Source organism: Nannospalax galili, unplaced genomic scaffold (assembly GCF_000622305.1).
Source record: "Nannospalax galili isolate Female #2095 unplaced genomic scaffold, S.galili_v1.0 scaffold960, whole genome shotgun sequence".
Classification (NCBI taxonomy): Eukaryota; Metazoa; Chordata; class Mammalia; order Rodentia; family Spalacidae; genus Nannospalax; species Nannospalax galili.
In genome coordinates this window covers 3169027-3185983 of record NW_008348313.1, presented here as the reverse complement: position 1 = coordinate 3185983, position 16957 = coordinate 3169027, and the positions used below count along the sequence as shown (strand labels likewise).

Sequence of the window (16957 nt, the reverse complement as noted above, 5' to 3'; positions counted from 1 at the left end):
GGGGAAGCAGGGAGAGGGGGAGGAGGGGGAGGGAGAAAAAAGAAAAGGAAGTCAAAGAAAAAATGGAAGAAAAAAGAAAGCCCAGGAATCCTCTGTGTGTGACACTGGCTTGCCAGGGGACTTTGATCACAACCATGAACTAGGCCAGAAGAGGCCGGCTGGTGAATGCTGAGCACAAGAGATGCCACGGGACACCAGATTTCTCATTACTAGAGAGTGAACTTGCAGATCTCTGTCTCTCACCAGCCAGGCAAGTGTCTGCTTCTGAGAACAAGATCAGGAGGACGGGCTCCCAGATGCACAGGGAGCACATCACAGGCAGTGTGGCCACTAACACAAAACGGCCACATACAGGGCTCCAGCAAGGAGCACAGAGGCAGGCATCAGGAAGCCCGGGACTCAGGCACATGGTGAGCAAATCAGCCCAGCCACCTTCCATGACTGAAACCCCATCATTAAAAAATATATATCTTTTATATGGGGCTGGAGAGATGACTCAGCAGTTAAGAGCACTGACTGCTCTTGCAGAGGACCCAGGTTCAATTCCCAGGACCCATATGGCAGCTATGAACCATTCTTAACTCCAGTTCCAGGGGAATCCGAAGTCCTCTTCTGACCTCCGAGGCATTGCATGGCACGGGTGCACTCACATACATGCAGGCAATACACGCATACATATCTCTCCAACCTCCAGAAGTTATTTTTTCTTTTTCTTTTTTCGTCTTTTAAAGACAGGGTCTCCCTGTAGCCCCATTTGGCCTGGAACTCACTGTGTAGACCAGACTGGCCTTGAATTAACAGAGATCAGCCTGCCTCTGCCTCCCAAGTGCTGGGACTAAAGGCATGCACAACCATACCTGGCCAGAAATGTGTTTTTATGACTGCAATATTTGAGATCCCTCTTCATTTTGAGATTTGAGTCTAGAGTTATTATTGCAGCAATATTATCACTACAGTCAGAACCTATAAATGTTTACAGGAATAAGCCTGAGTAAAAGTTTTTACTTATGCAGACCCCAATAAATCTGTTAAAAAATACCTGAGAGGCTGGAGAGATGGCTCAGCAGTTTAACAGCACTGGATGGTCTTGCAGAGGACCCGAGTTCAGTTCCCAGCACCCACATAACAACTCGAAACTGTCTGTAACTCCAGTTCTAGGGGATCTGATGCCCTCTTCTGGCTGCTGTAGGCACTGCATGCATGTGATGCACTTACCTACATGCAGACAAACACACACACATAAAAATAAATAGGGGTTGGGAACATGGCTCAACAGTGCACTTGCTGCTCTTCCAAAGGACCTGAGTTCAATTCCCATATTGGGCAGTTCACAGCTACATATAACTCCAGCTGTCCTCCGTGAGTAAACCCCCCCTTCAAATGGCATTCATTCATACACATAAATAAAAATAAATCCTAAAATAATAAAAATAAATCTTTAAAAACGGCCTCAGCCGCCACTATTCTAAGTCACTATAAATATAATACTGTTTTTTGAGAGTACACCAATAATATTTTAGAAAATAAACCCCTACTTGTCTAACATTGATTAGCAGAGCCTGTAATAAAGATTCTTTTTAAAAATTTAAGCTATTGGGACTGGAGAGATGGCTCAAGTGGTTAAGAGCACTGACTGCTCTTGTAGAGGACCCGGGTTTGATTCCCAGCACCCACATGGCAGCTAACAACTGTAACTCCAGTTCCAGGGGATCTGACACCCTCTTCTGACCTCTGCAGGCACTGCATGACATGGGACGCATTTCACTCATACACATAAAATTAAAAATAATAAATAAAATTAAAAAAAAAATCCTTGGGTGCGGCCTGGCAGCCGCCCGTCTACTCTTCCAGTGCTATCTCCGGGTGCCGCTCCTCCACTCGCATGGGCACCACCTGTGGCTGCTCTCCGCATGGTGCACAAGGGCACAAGCTTATATAGGGGTCAGGGTCCAATCAAGAAGTTACAACTCAGATCTTTGGCAGGGCTGTGTCCTATCATGACATCCCCGAGCCAGACTCCTCATTAGCATAGTGGGTTTCAGGTTACTAGGTTCGGGTTTCCTTATAGGACCTGGTTTCCTGGGAATCACGAGACCCAGGCTGTCTAAGTGCTGCAATTTGGGATCTCAAGGGTGGTGATTAGGGAGTGGCAAGCTCTAGGCATCAGTCTCATGATCTGCCAATGGGAGCAAATGTCACAAGCTCACAGGCGTTCCTAGTGGCTCCAGGGGTTGGGCTGCCTCTGTATGGCAGTCAATAAGACTTTCACCCTAGGCTCAAGCCTGTCTCCCACACTTGCGGGCTGGAGAGATGGCTCAGAGATTAAGAACACTGGTTGTTCTTACAGAAGACCCGGGTTCAAATCCCAGCACCCACATGGCACCTAACAACTGTCTGTAACTCCAGTCCCAGGGGATCCGACAGCCTCTTCTGACCTCCTCAGGCATTGCACAACACGGGTGCACTTACCTACATGCAGGCAATACATGCATGCATACACATAAAAATAATAAAGTTTAAAAATACTTAACATATACTTTATTTGTTTAATTGTTTGTTTATCTGAAATAGGGTCTCATTATGTGGCCCTGGCTGGCCTGGAACTCACTATGTAGACCAGGCTAGCCTCTAATGACATGAAAGAGAAGGTGCAGGGATAGGAGATGCAGCTCAGTTGTAGAGTGCTTGCCTAGCATGCACAAAGCCCTGGGTTATGTTCCCAGCACCACATAAAACTGGGCATGGTGGTGCATGACTTTCATCCTAGTACTCAGGAGGTGGAGGCAGGAGGATCAAAAATTCAAGGTCATCGTTGGCTATATAAAAAATTTGAGGTCAGCCTGGGCTACATGAGAGTCTATCTCACACACACACAAAGAAAATAGAGGCAGGAACCTAGCTCAGAGCTGTGCTGCTTCTAGTGGAGGGGCCTCTCCAGTGGAGAGGAGTCAGGAAGCTGGCTGCCTGGAGTTGAGGTGGGAAGGCAGGTATGCTGTGCTTTCACAGATCTTTGTTGATCCTGCTACCCCACGCCTCTGTTTCTAGAAGCTGAATTCTCCTGGGTAGTGGCTGATTTATCTTGTTCTCATCCCCATAGAAACTGAGGAAATAGGGTCACCATACCAGAGCACCCCAGTTCCCCTCCCACAACCACCCTAGCCTGTTAGTTTCCACCCCAACCCTTCAAGGATTCACACATCAGTAGTTTCACATCACTTTTATTACATGCCCAAATGTCACTCTATAGAGTTTCCATTTCTCTAACACCCCTGGGACAGCTGGGGCTTTGGAGCATCTCAGCTCCCACTTGGCCCTAACTCTTCCTCCTTCCCTGCAGGACAGAGGGATCAGGGGCTCCCATCCAGAGTGTAGGACTGAGCCCCCTCATGCCCCTAGGAGCCAGGACTTCCCGCCTCTAGACCCTTTCCTTCTTCTGTGCCATCATTCTAACTCCTGGTGGCAAGTTTGACCCCAGGCCTCAGCATGGGGTGGAGAGGTGCCGGGACTCGTGCATCTGGTAGGCACACATGTAGAAGATTCCTGTGTGAACAGACACCCCAGTTGATACCCCAAACCCTCTTGGCCTCTGTTCCCATCCCAGGAGACTCCTCCTTTCTTCCCTCCCTGGAGGATCACCAGCCCCCAGACTCCCCAGGCCTGGGATCTGCCTTCAGATCACTGTGGGAGATCCTGTCATTTGACACTCTCAGATGCTCACCCTGACTTCAGATGACTGAAGTGAGATCCTGTCATCTGACCCTCTGGGGTGCCCACCCTGTGGGAAATCCTGTCATCCCACTCTCTAAGGTGCCCACCCCGCCTTCACATCACTGTGGGAAGTCCTGTCATCCGACTCTTTGAAGTGCCTACCCTGCCCCACACCTTGACCTTCCCACCTCTCCAACCTCAGTACCTGCAAAGAAGGTCATGAGCAGGGCTACGCAGCCCAGGATGAAAGACCAGGAAAAGCGCCAGTCCCCAAAGCAGCGGCCGAGGAAGCTGACTGTGACGCCAGTGTAAATGGCCAGGGCCAGCGGGGCAAACAGAGCTGAAGAGAGATCATAGGGGTGGGGGTGAGAAGGCCAGGGCAGTTGGAGATACAGAAGGAGAAACAAGCAAAGGGGAGGTTAGTGCTCGTGGGGACGAGAGAATGAAGAGAGTGGGGTAGGGCTGGGATGGGGGTGAGGGAAGGGCTGGGCTGCAGGATAAAAGATTTGACTGGTCTTTGCCTCTCCATTTGGGAGGGGGTCTAAATCCTTACACTGTCTAAGTTATAGGAAAGTCTTAGCTACTCCAGAGAGCTCACCGGACCACACTGGAGTTTATGTTCATGAAACAGATGGCTCAAGATGGCCATCAGAAAGACCCACCAGGGGACTAGACTGTTAAGGTCTCAAGCCTGAGGTATCAGCTCTGCCTCTGGGATGGAGAGGAAGCTGGTCAGACAAAGTCCTTGCACCGAGATTCCAACTGTGATGGGGAACCTTCACTGTCAGCTTGACTGGATTTAGACTCACCTAAGAGATACACCTTTGAGGGTGTCTGCCACTGTGTTTCAGTGAGGTTTAACTGAGGTGGGAAAACCCATCCTGGATGTGGGCAGCACTAGCTCATGGGCTTGGGGTCCTGGACTGAATACGTAGGAGAAACAGCTGATCGCCAGCATTTGTTGCTTTATGCTTTCTGACTGAGGATGTGGTGTGATCACCTGCTCCACATTCTTGCCGTTGCGTCTCTGTCATGTTGGACTGTGCCCTCAAACTGCAAGTCAAAATAAACTATACCTTCCTTAAGCTGTTTTTTTTTCTTTGTCAAGGATTTCATCACAGTGACGAGAAAAAAGTAACCACATGTGGCACTCATCAGCTGCAGCATGAAATTCTGATGAGACTCAGAGCCCTATGTCGCTCCATTTGCTGGTCTTGAGCTGCGACCTTTATAATGAAACTGTCATTGCAAGAGTAACTTATTCTCAAGTTCTATGAGTTTTTCCATTGAATTTTCAACCCAAGAGTGTCTTAGAAACCTCTGAATTTGTAGCCAGTTAGAGAAAAGTGTGGGTGGCTTGGGGATCCCACTTACATCCTGTGTTGGGGACTTTGAAGTCTGACACAGGCCAGAATTGTATTTCAGTGTATTAGTTAGTGTCAGAATATGTTGAAATTAGAGGTAATCTTTCCTGTGTTGGATGCTTGTCATCCTACCATTTAGGGAGCTGAAACAGGAGGATGGCAGGTTCAACACTGGCCTGGGCAACTTACTGAAAAACCTGTCTCAAAATAAAAAGTAAAAAGAGGCCAGGAATGTGGCTCAGTGGTAGAGCCCCTGCCTAGAATCCCCAGAGGGGCTGGGGTATGGCTCAGTGGTGGAGCCCCTGCCTAGGATCCCCAGAGGGGCTGGGGTATGGCTCAGTGGTAGAGCCCCTGCCTAGAATCCCCAGAGGGGCTGGGGTATGGCTCAGTGGTGGAGCCCCTGCCTAGGATCCCCAGTGAGGGGCTGGGGTGTGGCTCAACAGTAGGGTGCTTTCCTAGGATATGTAAATTACTGGGTTTTTATTATTAACACCAGGAAAAAGAGAGAAAGGAAAGGAGGGAGGGAGGAAGAGCAAAATTATTTCTAGTTAAAAGAAGAAAGAAACGTCCATCAAGCTGGTTTTGGGAAGAGAGGGGAGTAGGGTGGACAGTAAAGAGAAGGGGGGGGGAACAGAAGTGTTGGGGTGGGAAGGGTGAGGTCAGGAACTTGGGGAGGGGGAGAGGAGGGTGGGCTCATGCACTGGAGACAAAAAACAGGATGCCAGCAGAGAAGGGCCTGGAGAGGCAGGTGAAGGTGGACTGCTGAGCGAAGGCCAGGACACCCATGATGATGCCCGAGGTGGCACACAAGGCAGACAGGATCATGAAGGCCCGGGTGGCATTCCAGTATGCTGTGGGGACACGTCACAGTCACTGGAGAGCCGCTGCCTCTGGGCTTGTGAGTCAGCACTTCCCTCCCTCTTTTTCACTGGACACACACTTCTATTCATCCCCCAAAGCTCAGCCCCCAAGACTCCCTCTGGGAAGCACCCTTCCAATCCTGGTCACCATCTTTCCCCACGGCTCAGGGTTCTAACTGCCTTGTCTATAACCCTCTCCAGCTTAACTTCTCCTGGAGGGCACCTACGCCCCTAGGAAGCCATTCAGGGCTATGGTTCTCATTTCTAAACAAATTACTGCTGGTAAGCAAATTATCCAGCTGTTTTGGAAATACCCAAGAATGGATATGGGTGAGGCATGTCCCTGGGGTGGCCAGGTGTGTGGCTCTGAAGCTGTCACATGAACCAAGAACCCTCATCAAGCCCTCCCCTTGTCCATCTCCCCTCTGTTCCACCTCTGGCAGCTGGATGGCCAGGCCTAAGGCTGAGAAATGAGGCTTGCTGTGAGTTCAAGGCCAGCCAGGGTAACTCAGCAAGACTCTGCTTCAGAAGAAAAAGAAAAACATAAAAAAGAGATGATAGATGATGGGGAGGTGGCTCAGTGGTAAAGTGATTGCTTAGAATCCCCCAGTGAGGGCCTGGGGTATGGCTCAGGGGTAGAGCCCCTGCCTAGGATGCCCCAGTGAAGGGCTGGGGCACGACTCAGTGGTAGAGCCTAAAATCCCCCAGTGAGGGACTGGGGTGTGGCTCCATGGTAGAGCCCCTGCCTAGAATCCCCAGTGAGGGGCTGGGGTGTGGCTCAGGGGTAGAATACTTGCCTAGCATATGAGAGGGGCTCTAGGGGAGGGAGGTGAGGGGGGGACAGAGAGAGACAGAGAGAGGTAGAGACAGACTGAGGAAGGGAGGACAATGTGTCCTCCCCCAGGGAATTCCCCTCCAGAAGCAGACGGAATAGGCAGAGTGGCACAGATGGGTCAGCTTCACCAAAAGCCACGAGTGAAGTTGGAGACAAGAGGGCCCCTCTCATGCTGGAGAAGCCACTTCACTGTCATGGCGTCTGTTTACTCCTCCAGCAAATGGGCTTCATTTCTCCCTCCCTCCCAGGGCTGGTTCAGTAAGTTGGGGGTTGTGAAATTCTGTGCAGTTCTCAGGGCTCTGTGCCTGTGGCAAGCTCTGTCTGCTCAGCCAGTCCAGGAGACTGAGGTCAAATCCTACTTGTTCTTGTGTTTCTTCCTCCCGCTCCTCCCCTCCCCTCCCCTCTCTCTATGAGACAGAGTATCATGTAGCCCAGGTTGTCCTTGAATTTACTCTATCTCCAAGGTTGACCTTGAACTCCTGATTCTCCAGCCCTTCCAAGGGCTGGGATGACAGGCTGGAGATACCAAACCTGGCTGTGTTTGAGACATACTCTCCTTCTGTAGCCCAGGTCGTCCTGGAACTGGATTCTCCTGCCTCAGTCTACTTAGAGCTGGGATTACAGGGTTTGACACCATGCCTGCCCCCGTTTTGATCCAAACACACAGTAGAACCGCCCTGCTAACATCCCCAGGAAATGGAAGAAAGTTGACTTGTAAATGCTTGAGAGAGGGGAAACACTCAGTGAATTCATTATTATTAATAAAACTCAATAGATTGCTAATAAATGTGCTGTACACATCTTGTGATAGATATTATATACTGTATTGTATAATATACTAAATAAAATATATTAGGCATTACCAATTTTCCATGTTATAGAAATTATATTATGAATAATGTAGTATAATTATTCATTACTATTAGATATTATCTAATATATACTATGTAATATATCTCTGTTTCCCCTCTTCTATCATGTGTCTGTGGTGCACATGGATGCAGGTGTGTATGCACATGTGTATGTACAAGTTGAAGACAAAAGTCAACCTTGGGTTCTTCAGGTGCTGTCCATCTTGAGACAGGGTCTCCCTGTAGCCCCAGCTGTCCTGGAACTCACTATGTAGACCAGGATGGCCTTGAACTCACAGAGATCGCCTGCCTCTGCCTCCCCAGTGCCGGGATTAAAAAGCCTACACCCCTACACCTGGCCTTCTCCTTGCTTTTTGAAACAAGGTCTCTTACTGTCCTGGAGCTCATTAGTTAGGGTAGGCAGGCTGGACAGCAAGCCCCATGCCCAAGGCTGGGATCAATCTGTCTATCATCTATCTATCTATCTATCTATCTATCTATCTATCTATCTATCTATCTATCTATCTATCTATCATCCATCCATCATCTATCATCTATCTATCTATCTATCTATCTATCATCAATCATCTATCTATCTACCTATCTAATCTATCATCTATCTATCTAATCTTATCTATCTATCATCTATCTATCTACCTACCTGCCGGTGCCAGCCAGCCAAGACGGACAGTACCTGAAAGGGGGAGTGAGGATTGAAAGAAAGAACAAGAGACAGAAAAGATACTTGGGAGGACTAACAGTGGTGATTGTAGCCCCGGTTTATTTCAGCTCCACCTTTTTATACAGAAAAACTCAATTGTATCTGAGGGTCAAGGAGTGGTCAGATACTTCAAAGGCTTCTTTGATCTTTTTGTTTACCACTATTGCCTCCAGGTCAGGTGTTGTGAGGCTCTCCATATAAACACATTCCTCCTGATTAGGCAGATTAGATACCGGTGTGCATAACACAAACTCAGTAAACAAGGCTGCCACAGCTCAATGTACATAATAGACAAACAGCTCCCAACATTTACCTACCTATCTTATCTATCTATCTATCTATCTATCTATCTATCTATCTATCTATCTATCTATCATCTATCTATCTATCATCTATCTATCTATCTAATCTTATCTATCTATCTAATCATCTATCTGTCTGCCTATCTATCATCTATCTATCATCTATCTATCTATCTATATCTATCTATCTATCTATCTATCATGTATTTTTATCATCTATCTATCCCTATCATCTATCTATCTATCATCTATCATGTATTTCTATCATCTATCCCTATCATCTATCTATCTGTCATCATCATCTATCTGTCTGCCTATCTATCATCTATCTATCACCTATCTATCATCTATCACCTATCATCTATCTATCACCTATCTATCATCTATCTATCTATCTATCTATCTATCTATCTATCTATCATCTATCAATCTATCTATCATCTATCTATCTCTCTCTACCTATCTATCATCTATCTATCATCTATCATCAATCATCTATTTTTTTTCTGTTTTTGTGAGACAGAGTCTATCACTATGTAGACCAGGCTGGCCTCGAATTTACAGAGATCCTCCAGCCTCTGCCTCTTCAGTGCTGGGATCAAAGGTGTGCACCACCAAGCCCAGGCACCCATCCATCTTTTGTTTGTTTGGGGTCCTGCCTCAGCCTCTGGGTTCTGGGATTATAGGTGTGAGCCATCATGTTTATCTGTCTGGCTCTTTCTCTCCACCTAGCCATCTACCCTCCCTCCCTCCCTCCCTCCCTTCCTTCCTTCCTTCCTTCCTTCCTTCCTTCCTTCCTTCCTTCCTTCCTTCCTTCCTTCCTTTCCTTCCTTCCTTCCTGTCTTATTTTGACTAGCCATCTATTAATCTATCCAATCCATCATTTACATTTCCATCCTATTTTATGTATGTATGTATGTATGTATCCATCCATCCATCCATCCATCCATCCATCCATCCATCCAGCCAGCCAGCCAGCCATCATCCAGCCATCCATCTATCTATACACTGCCTGGTATACTGTAAATAGCAAAATGTCCTTCATCTGGCATTTAGCACATCCACAGCCTCTGTGGGCCCGTCTCTAACAGCTCATTGGCCCACAGCATTTATTTATTGTTTTTTTTTTTTTGTATTTTGAGACAGTGTCTCACCATGTAGTTCAGGACGTTCTCAAACTCATGAGACTGTAGCCACATGCTACTATGCCCATCTCACAGCATAAATTTATAAAATGCTCTGGCAAGCCCAGCCCCAACTACTGCTGCACCTGACACCTTTTTGTGCCAGGAAATGCCACCTCACCAACCTAACCGCAAGGCCTGAGACCCACCACTGCAGCTAGAAAACAATCCGAGATGCAGGTCTGTCCCCCTCCCTGCTGAGGGTCCTTGGAGTCAGTCCCTCTGCCTCTCTGAGCCACCAGGCACCCCACTGGAATGCCAGGGGTGATCTGTTCTGGATGAGGGCTGGGCCTTCAGCAATGCTCAGACCCTGGCCCAGGGCTCACCGATGCTCTCCGTCTGCAGGAAGCACTTGTTACCCAGGCAGTACCACCACAGCCCCTGGTGGGCGAAGGATCCGGACAGCCAGTACTGCATCCAGTGATCTGTGGCTGCAGCCACCACTAACAGGATGGTTCCCACCCAGGCACAGAAGAGGCCACCACCCATGAAGCTGTACATGGTGATCTGTGGAGAGGGGAGAACTGGGGCTCTGAGCTATTTTTCTGGATCTGAGGGAGGAGGGGAGGACCCCTGGGTCTGAGGGAGGAGGCTGGGGTCTGGACCCTTGGATCTGAGGGAGGAGGCTGAGGTCTGGACCCCTGGGTCTGAGGGAGGAGGCTGGGGAGGACCCTGGGTCTGAAGGAGAAGGACTGGGGTCTGGACCCCTGGGTCTGAGTGTGGGGTCTGGATCTCTGGGTCTGAGGGAGGAGGCTGGGGAGGACTCCTGGGTCTGAGGGAGGAGGCTGGGGTCTAGACCCCTGGGTCTCTGGGCAGGGGCTACAGGTCCCAGATGGAACCTACCTGAGTGGTAGAGTCTGCTCTGAGCCCTTCTTCTGCCACAGCCCTTCTGTGGAGACTGGCACCTCTGCCCAGTGTTTCCCCTCAATCCCTTAAGCCTCCCCACACAATGGCCACATGCCCTGGCAGCTTCCAGTAATCAGAAATGCAGCGGTGGCAGAAGGCCCCAATTGAATTCGCTGAAGCAGGGACATGGGGGCTCCCACCCCCAGTCCCTGGCCCCACTGGCCTCTGTGATCCTCCCCCAGAGCTTCCCACCTCCCAGGCTTTGTTCTCAGCCACCACCGTGCAGCCCGAGTCTCTGACACAGCAAAACGCACACAGAAAGAGCTACATCTATTTATTGTTCCAAGGCTTCCCACCCGGAGGGGGCAGAATACAGGAGTCTGGACATGTCAAGACGAGGGTTTCCTCATGGGGTATAGGATCAAGGGCTTGTCAGAGCTGGGCTGGGGCAAGGTGGATGCTGAGGGTTAGGGTTGGCTGTATTGTAAGATAACAATGGAGGTGGTAAGGTCTGAGGTAACTATGGAAGGACAAAAGATTGGGAAGCCTAGCCTAGCAGCACATGCCAACTAAAAACTGGGATGGGAGGATTGCTAAACACTGGAGGAGTGAGACCAGGGTGAGACCTGGTCTGAACAAAATATTGGGAATGAAGCCAGGCCTGGAGGCCCTGGCCTTTAATCCCAGATACCTGGAAGGCTGAGGCAGGAGGCCTGCAAGTTTAAGGCCAGCCTGGACAACTTAGCAAGACCCTGTCTCAGAATAAGTTAGAGGGCTGGAGATGTAGCTTAGTGTTTCAGTGTCATGCAGGAGTCCCTGGGTTTAATCCCTGGGACTAAAAAGAACCCTGTAAAACAAACAAGAAAATACCCCCCAAAGCAAACACACAAAACTGGAAATGAAGGCCCAGAGTGGAGTGGGAGGGGCTGGTGGGGCAAAAGGGCGGACAGCAGAATGGAGAAGGGCCTAGTGGGAAGGGCTTTGCGGCCCCATATGTGTCTGGGAATGGGGTTCCAGGGACCCTGGGAGGGGTACACTGGGATTGTAGGTGGAATTGGGGTGATGCTTGGACAGTGATGGGTCAGGTGTGAGTCTGGGAGTGGACTCAGGTTCAGGATGAGTTTAAGGTGCTTAAGTCAGGTCTGAGCTTCTCAAGAGGACCAGCAGAGATTGTGGTTTGGGGACAGGTGGATTGGAGAGATGGTATGTTTGGGGGGGTACCTCTGATGAAGATCGTTGGGGGCTCCAGGAAACTCCCCAGGTGCTGGGCACTCCCCCCCAGGGTCCTAGTAATCTGCCTCCCAGTTTTCGGAAACAGGCTGCCGTGAGAGGGATGACTCCTGCGCCCCGGAATGCTTCTGCCCATCCTGAGCTGGTGGAGTCATCGTCGGGGTCTTGGGGCCAGCCCCAGGGCTCCTTGTCGTGTTCCGGTCCAACTGCTGGCCTCTCCCAGGGCCCCATCTCAATGGGCCCTGGCCTCGTGGAGGCCTTCCCTGACCTTCCCAGCCCCCATATCCCCAACCACGTCCCCGGCCCCTGAATGGCCTCCTGACTGTGTCTGACTGGACATGGTACGCCTCCGTGGCACAGGAGCACGGGGGGAGGGACTGCTGGAGGTTGTAGGTCCCCAGCAGGGCACTGTGCAGGAGGTAGGACAGCGTGTCCAGGCGGATGGGGACGGTGACAGAGGCCAGATGCTCCGGGAGACCTAGGTGGGCTGGATCTAGGTTGCTCAGGAACGAGGGTGGTAGGGCTGGGAAGGGACAAGACTCCGTCCCGGGGGTCGGCAGCAGAAAGCTGTTCCTGGAAAGACAATAGGACAGGTCAGGTCATTACCATCTTCCTTATACCTCTGCAGATGCACGGCCTGTGGCTTTCTCCCATCCCCTGCTGCGATTAATTCCTATTGATTGCACTTAAGCTGAACCACCAGACAGCTTGGGTCCACTTCCACCTCCTGTGTCTGAGGTTTATTTAATTTAATTTTATTTTTTTGAGATAGGGTCTCCCTGCAGCCCCAGCGGGCCTGTAACTCACTATGTAGACCAGGCTGGCCTCTAACTCACAGAGATCCACCTGCCTCTGCCTCCTGAGTACTGGGAGTAAAGGCCTGTGCTGCCACACCCAGCTAATGTTTAGCTTTTTAATGAATTAATTTACTTACTTACTTTGAGATAACAGAGTCTCCCGTGGCCCAGGCTGGCTTCCTCCTCTACATAGCTGAGGTTAACCTTGGACTTCCTGAAGTAACCTGCTCGACACCCAGTACTAAAGTGCTCAAGACTGTTCCTAGGTCATAATATCTGAGCCTTTAAAAATACAAGACACAGGGCTGGAGAGGTGGCTCAGTGGTTAGGAGCACTGGCTGCTCTTGCAAAGGACCCAGGTTCGAATCCCAGCACCCACATGGCAGCTAACAGCAGTCTGTAACTTTAGTTCCAGGTGATCCAAAGCCCTTACCTTAAGGGTGCACTTACACACATGCAGGCAACACACTCATACACATAAAATAAAAATAATAAAATATGGGGCTGGAGAGATGGTTAGGAGCACTGCCTGCTCTTGCAGAGAACTTGGGTTCGATTCCCAGCACCCACATGGCGGCTATGAACCATCCTTAACTCCAGTTCCAGGGGAATCTGAAACCCTCTTCTGACCTCCACCGCACGGCACAACACGGATTCACTTACATACATGCAGGCAATGCACTCATACACAAAAAATAAAAATAATAAATAGAATTTTTAAAAAAAATATACGCCTCTCCTCTAATCTTTGCCGTCCCTTCTTCCCGCCGAGCCTCTTTCCTGGCCGGTTTTGTCGTACTCACCCATTCTCCGCAGCCCCATCCTTCGGCTGGTCCATCTTCCCAGGAGCTTCGAAGTCTTTTCTAGATACTTCTGTGGTTGGGGGTGGGAGGGAGGTGGGCAAATAAAGACGGAAGGCGGGGCTACGCAAGAGCACGCAGCCCTGGGGCGTGGCGAGCAAGCTGCAGGGGCCTGGGCCTTGCTGAGCCTAGAGTATACTTAATCCCAGGCTACCTAGAAGCCAGCTCCAACAGGGCCTGACCCAAGGGTCAAGCCCCAGCTGTCTGACCTCAGCCCCAGGGGTTTCAGACCCTGGTCTTCCTCCCTCAGACCCAGAGGTCTAGACCCCAGCCTCCTCCCTCAGATCCAGGGGTCCAGACCCCAGCCTCCTCCCCCAGACCCAGGAGCCTGACCCCAGCCTCCTCCCTCAGACCCAGGGTCCAGGCCCCAGACTCCTCCCTCAGACCCAGGGGTCCAGACCCCAGCCTCCTCCCTCAGACCCAGGGGTCCAGACCCCAGCCTCCTCCCTCAGACCCAGGGATCTAGACCCCACCCTCCTCCCTCAGATCCAGGGATCCAGACCCCAGCCTCCTCCCTTCAGACCCAGGGGTCCAGACCCCAGCTCTCCTCCCTCAGACCCAGGGGTCCAGACCCCAGCTCTCCTCCCTCAGACCCAGGGGTCCAGACCCCAGCTCTCCTCCCTCAGACCCAGGCGTACAGGCCTGACCACTGATGTCTGTATTTTTTCCTCTGCCCTCAAGGTGGATTGGTGTGACTGCTTTTAGGCGGGAGACCCACAGGTGGACCCTCCCTGCAACCTGGGGGCCGTAGGTGATGGTAAACTGAGCAGTCCTGGGGGTGGATCCCATCCCCTGTGTTCTCCAACTTGCTTGTGACCCTAAGTCTGCTGAGCCTCTCTGCCCCAGTTTCCTCATTTGAGAAAGGGGCTAAAGTTAGCACTTTCACCAGACCTTTTTATTTTTATCGTGTGTGTGTGTGTGTGTGTGTGTGTGTGTGTGTGTGTGTGTGATGTATGCTATGGTATGTGTGTGGAAGCCAGATGGTAACTTTGGAAAGTTAGTTCTCTCCTGGGGGATCAAAGACAGGTCGGCACGTTTGGTAGCAGATACCTTTACCCCCTGAGTCATCTCACCAGCCCCACGTGTCCAGTTATTTAAGAAATATTTACAGAAAGTGGACTGTGGTGCCTCATGCCTCAGCACCTGGGAGGTGAAGGCCATGAGTTCAGGGTCAACCTCAGTTACATAGTTAATTCAAAGCCAGCCTGAGCTATAGGAGACCCTGCCTCAAAAATGAAACAAAATGGGCTGGAGAGACGGCTCAGCGTTAGAGCACTGACTGCTCTTGTAGAGGACCCTGGTTCAATTCCCAGTATCCACAGGGTGGCTCACAACCATCCGTAACTCCAGTTCCAGGGGGTCCAACACGGTCTTCTGACCTCTGAGGGCACTGTACGACATGGGTGCGCTTACACACGTGAAGGCAATGCACTCGTACACATAAAATAAAAATTAAATAAATGAAGCAAAACGAAAACCAACCAACAAAACTGAATACCTTTAGATATTAAATCAGGGTTGTGGGTAATGGACTATTTAGAATAGGTGCTTAGGGACAGGAACCAGGGGAAGGTTCCAGAACACTTGGAGGTTGACAGTTCTGATGAGAAAAACAACTGAGAACTCTGGGCACATAAGACTGAGAAAGAAAATCAGTCCTTTTTCAATTTAATTTAATTTGGGGCTGGAATGATAACTTGCCATTCTTCTAGAGGACCTGGGTTCAGTTCGCAACACCCACAGGGCAGTTTATAGCTCCAGGGGGTCTGACACCCTCTTAGGGTCTCTGTGGGTACTGTCTTTTGTCATGTACACCCGGCTGGTCTGGAACTTATGTGGTCGAGGATGACTTGACCTCCTGATCTTCCCATTTCCACCTCCCATGTTTACAGGCATGGGCCACCGCTTGGGTTTTATGTGGTGCTGGGCATGGAACCCAGGGCTTTGCACATGCTAGGAGATCACTCTACCAACTGAGCTACATCCCCAGCTTAAGACTATGAATCTTTAATTTCCTATTTACTTTTGTGACCTCTTGTGTGTTCAACGAATGTTATAGTCTTTTTCACTAGCTACACCCCTAGCCCCTCTCCCCCCCTCCCCTTCCCTACCCTCTAGTCCCCCCTCCTCCTTCCTCCCCCTCCTCTTTCTCCCCCTCCTCCGCTTCCTCCTACTCCCTTTCCAAGGTTTCTTGTAGCCCAGGCTGGCCTCAAATTCACTATGTAGCTGAGGATGACCTTGAGCTCCTCCTTTTTCTGTCTCCTGCCCCCCTCCCCCTCCAGCCTCTTGTGTCATAATTCTTCTAATTTTGGGGGGGCGGTCTTTTTGAGATGGGGTCTCCCTGTAGCCCCATGTCCTGGAACTCACTATGTAGACCAGGCTGGCCTTGAACTCACAGAGATCCGCCTGCCTCTGCCTCCCAGGTGCTGGGATTAAAGGCATGCGCCACCACACCTGGCCTTATTTATTATTTTTATTTTATGTGTATGAGTGTATTGGTTCCTGGTTCCAAATGCAGCTGAAACCTGACTTTAGCAATAAAGGTACAAGCTAGAAGCAATCCCATTACTCTGGAAATGGGCCATGAGCTCTGCACACACAGACACTCAGAAAGTCTAAGGGGCCCATGTACAAGTATCAGAGTGACACAAAAAAAGGAATGTAGTTGGGCGTGGTGGCCCACACCATTAATCCCAGCACTCAAGAGGCTGAGGCAGGTGGATCTCTGTGAGTTCAAGGCCAGCCTGGTCTGCAGTGAGTTCCAGGCCAACTGGGGCTACAGGGAGACCCCATCTCAAAAAGACCGCCCCCCCAAAATTAGAAGAATTATGACACAAGAGGCTGGAGAGATGGCTCAGAGTTTAAGAATAGAGACTGCTCTTACAGAGGACCTGGGTTCAAATCCCAGCACCACATGGCAGCTAACAACCATCCATAGCTCCAGTTCCAGGGTATCTGACACCTTCTTCTGACCTCTTTGGGCATTGCATGCACAGTTTCAGGAGACCCAACACCCTCTTCTGGCCTCTGCAGGTATTTCACAACATTGATACATTTACATATGGGTAGGCAAAACAAATCATACACATCAAATAAAAATAAATAAAATCATTTTTTAAAAAAAATCTAAATTGAAAAATAGACTTTGAAGGTCAGCATTGATTACCTACTGAGGCAGTCCTGGAGTACAGGAGGCTGTGTCTCAAAAACACAAACAAAAATCTGACTTTCCTCCTAGGAAAAAAACAGCCATTTGCAAGACTGCTTATGTTAGAGCACATGTCTCATGCTTACGTCCTCTGAGGCTGTGTGAAGTCTATCAGTCATCTCTGAATCAACAACTTCTCCCACAGTTAAGAAAGAATCTTGGGACTAGACAGATGGCTCAGTGGCTAAGAG

At 49.9% G+C, this 16957-nt stretch overlaps 2 protein-coding genes across 2 annotated transcripts; both read right to left on the bottom strand.

Annotated features, from left to right (window-relative positions):
• Positions 1-3203: 3203 nt before the first annotated feature.
• On the bottom strand, positions 3204-10720 carry Lim2 (lens intrinsic membrane protein 2). Its single transcript, XM_008845196.2, has 5 exons — positions 10669-10720; positions 10152-10332; positions 5774-5923; positions 3914-4048; positions 3204-3540 (listed from the first exon to the last, which is right to left on the bottom strand). Exons 2-5 carry the CDS (start codon positions 10324-10326, stop codon positions 3479-3481), a joined length of 522 nt encoding a protein of 173 aa, XP_008843418.1. The 5' UTR covers positions 10327-10332; positions 10669-10720; the 3' UTR covers positions 3204-3478.
• Positions 10721-11957: 1237 nt separating this feature from the next.
• Positions 11958-13536, bottom strand: CUNH19orf84 (chromosome unknown C19orf84 homolog). The gene is made up of 2 exons (XM_008845247.1): positions 13502-13536; positions 11958-12474 (listed from the first exon to the last, which is right to left on the bottom strand). The coding sequence occupies exons 1-2, from the start codon at positions 13534-13536 to the stop codon at positions 11958-11960; spliced, it is 552 nt and encodes a 183-aa protein (XP_008843469.1).
• Positions 13537-16957: the final 3421 nt, after the last annotated feature.

Bases quoted from the DNA above. Each gene is read 5' to 3' on its own strand.
- Lim2 (XM_008845196.2), bottom strand. From the start codon at position 10,326: ATGTACAGCTTCATGGGTGGTGGCCTCTTCTGTGCCTGGGTGGGAACC. The intron at 4,049-5,773 runs GTGCATGAGCCC...ATCTCTCTTCAG, and splicing joins CATCCTGTTTTTTGTCTCCA to CTCTGTTTGCCCCGCTGGCC. The intron at 3,541-3,913 runs GTACTGAGGTTG...CTGTTCACACAG, and splicing joins GCTCATGACCTTCTTTGCAG to GAATCTTCTACATGTGTGCC.
- CUNH19orf84 (XM_008845247.1), bottom strand. From the start codon at position 13,536: ATGGACCAGCCGAAGGATGGGGCTGCGGAGAATGG. The intron at 12,475-13,501 runs GTGAGTACGACA...TTGTCTTTCCAG, and splicing joins GATGGGGCTGCGGAGAATGG to GAACAGCTTTCTGCTGCCGA.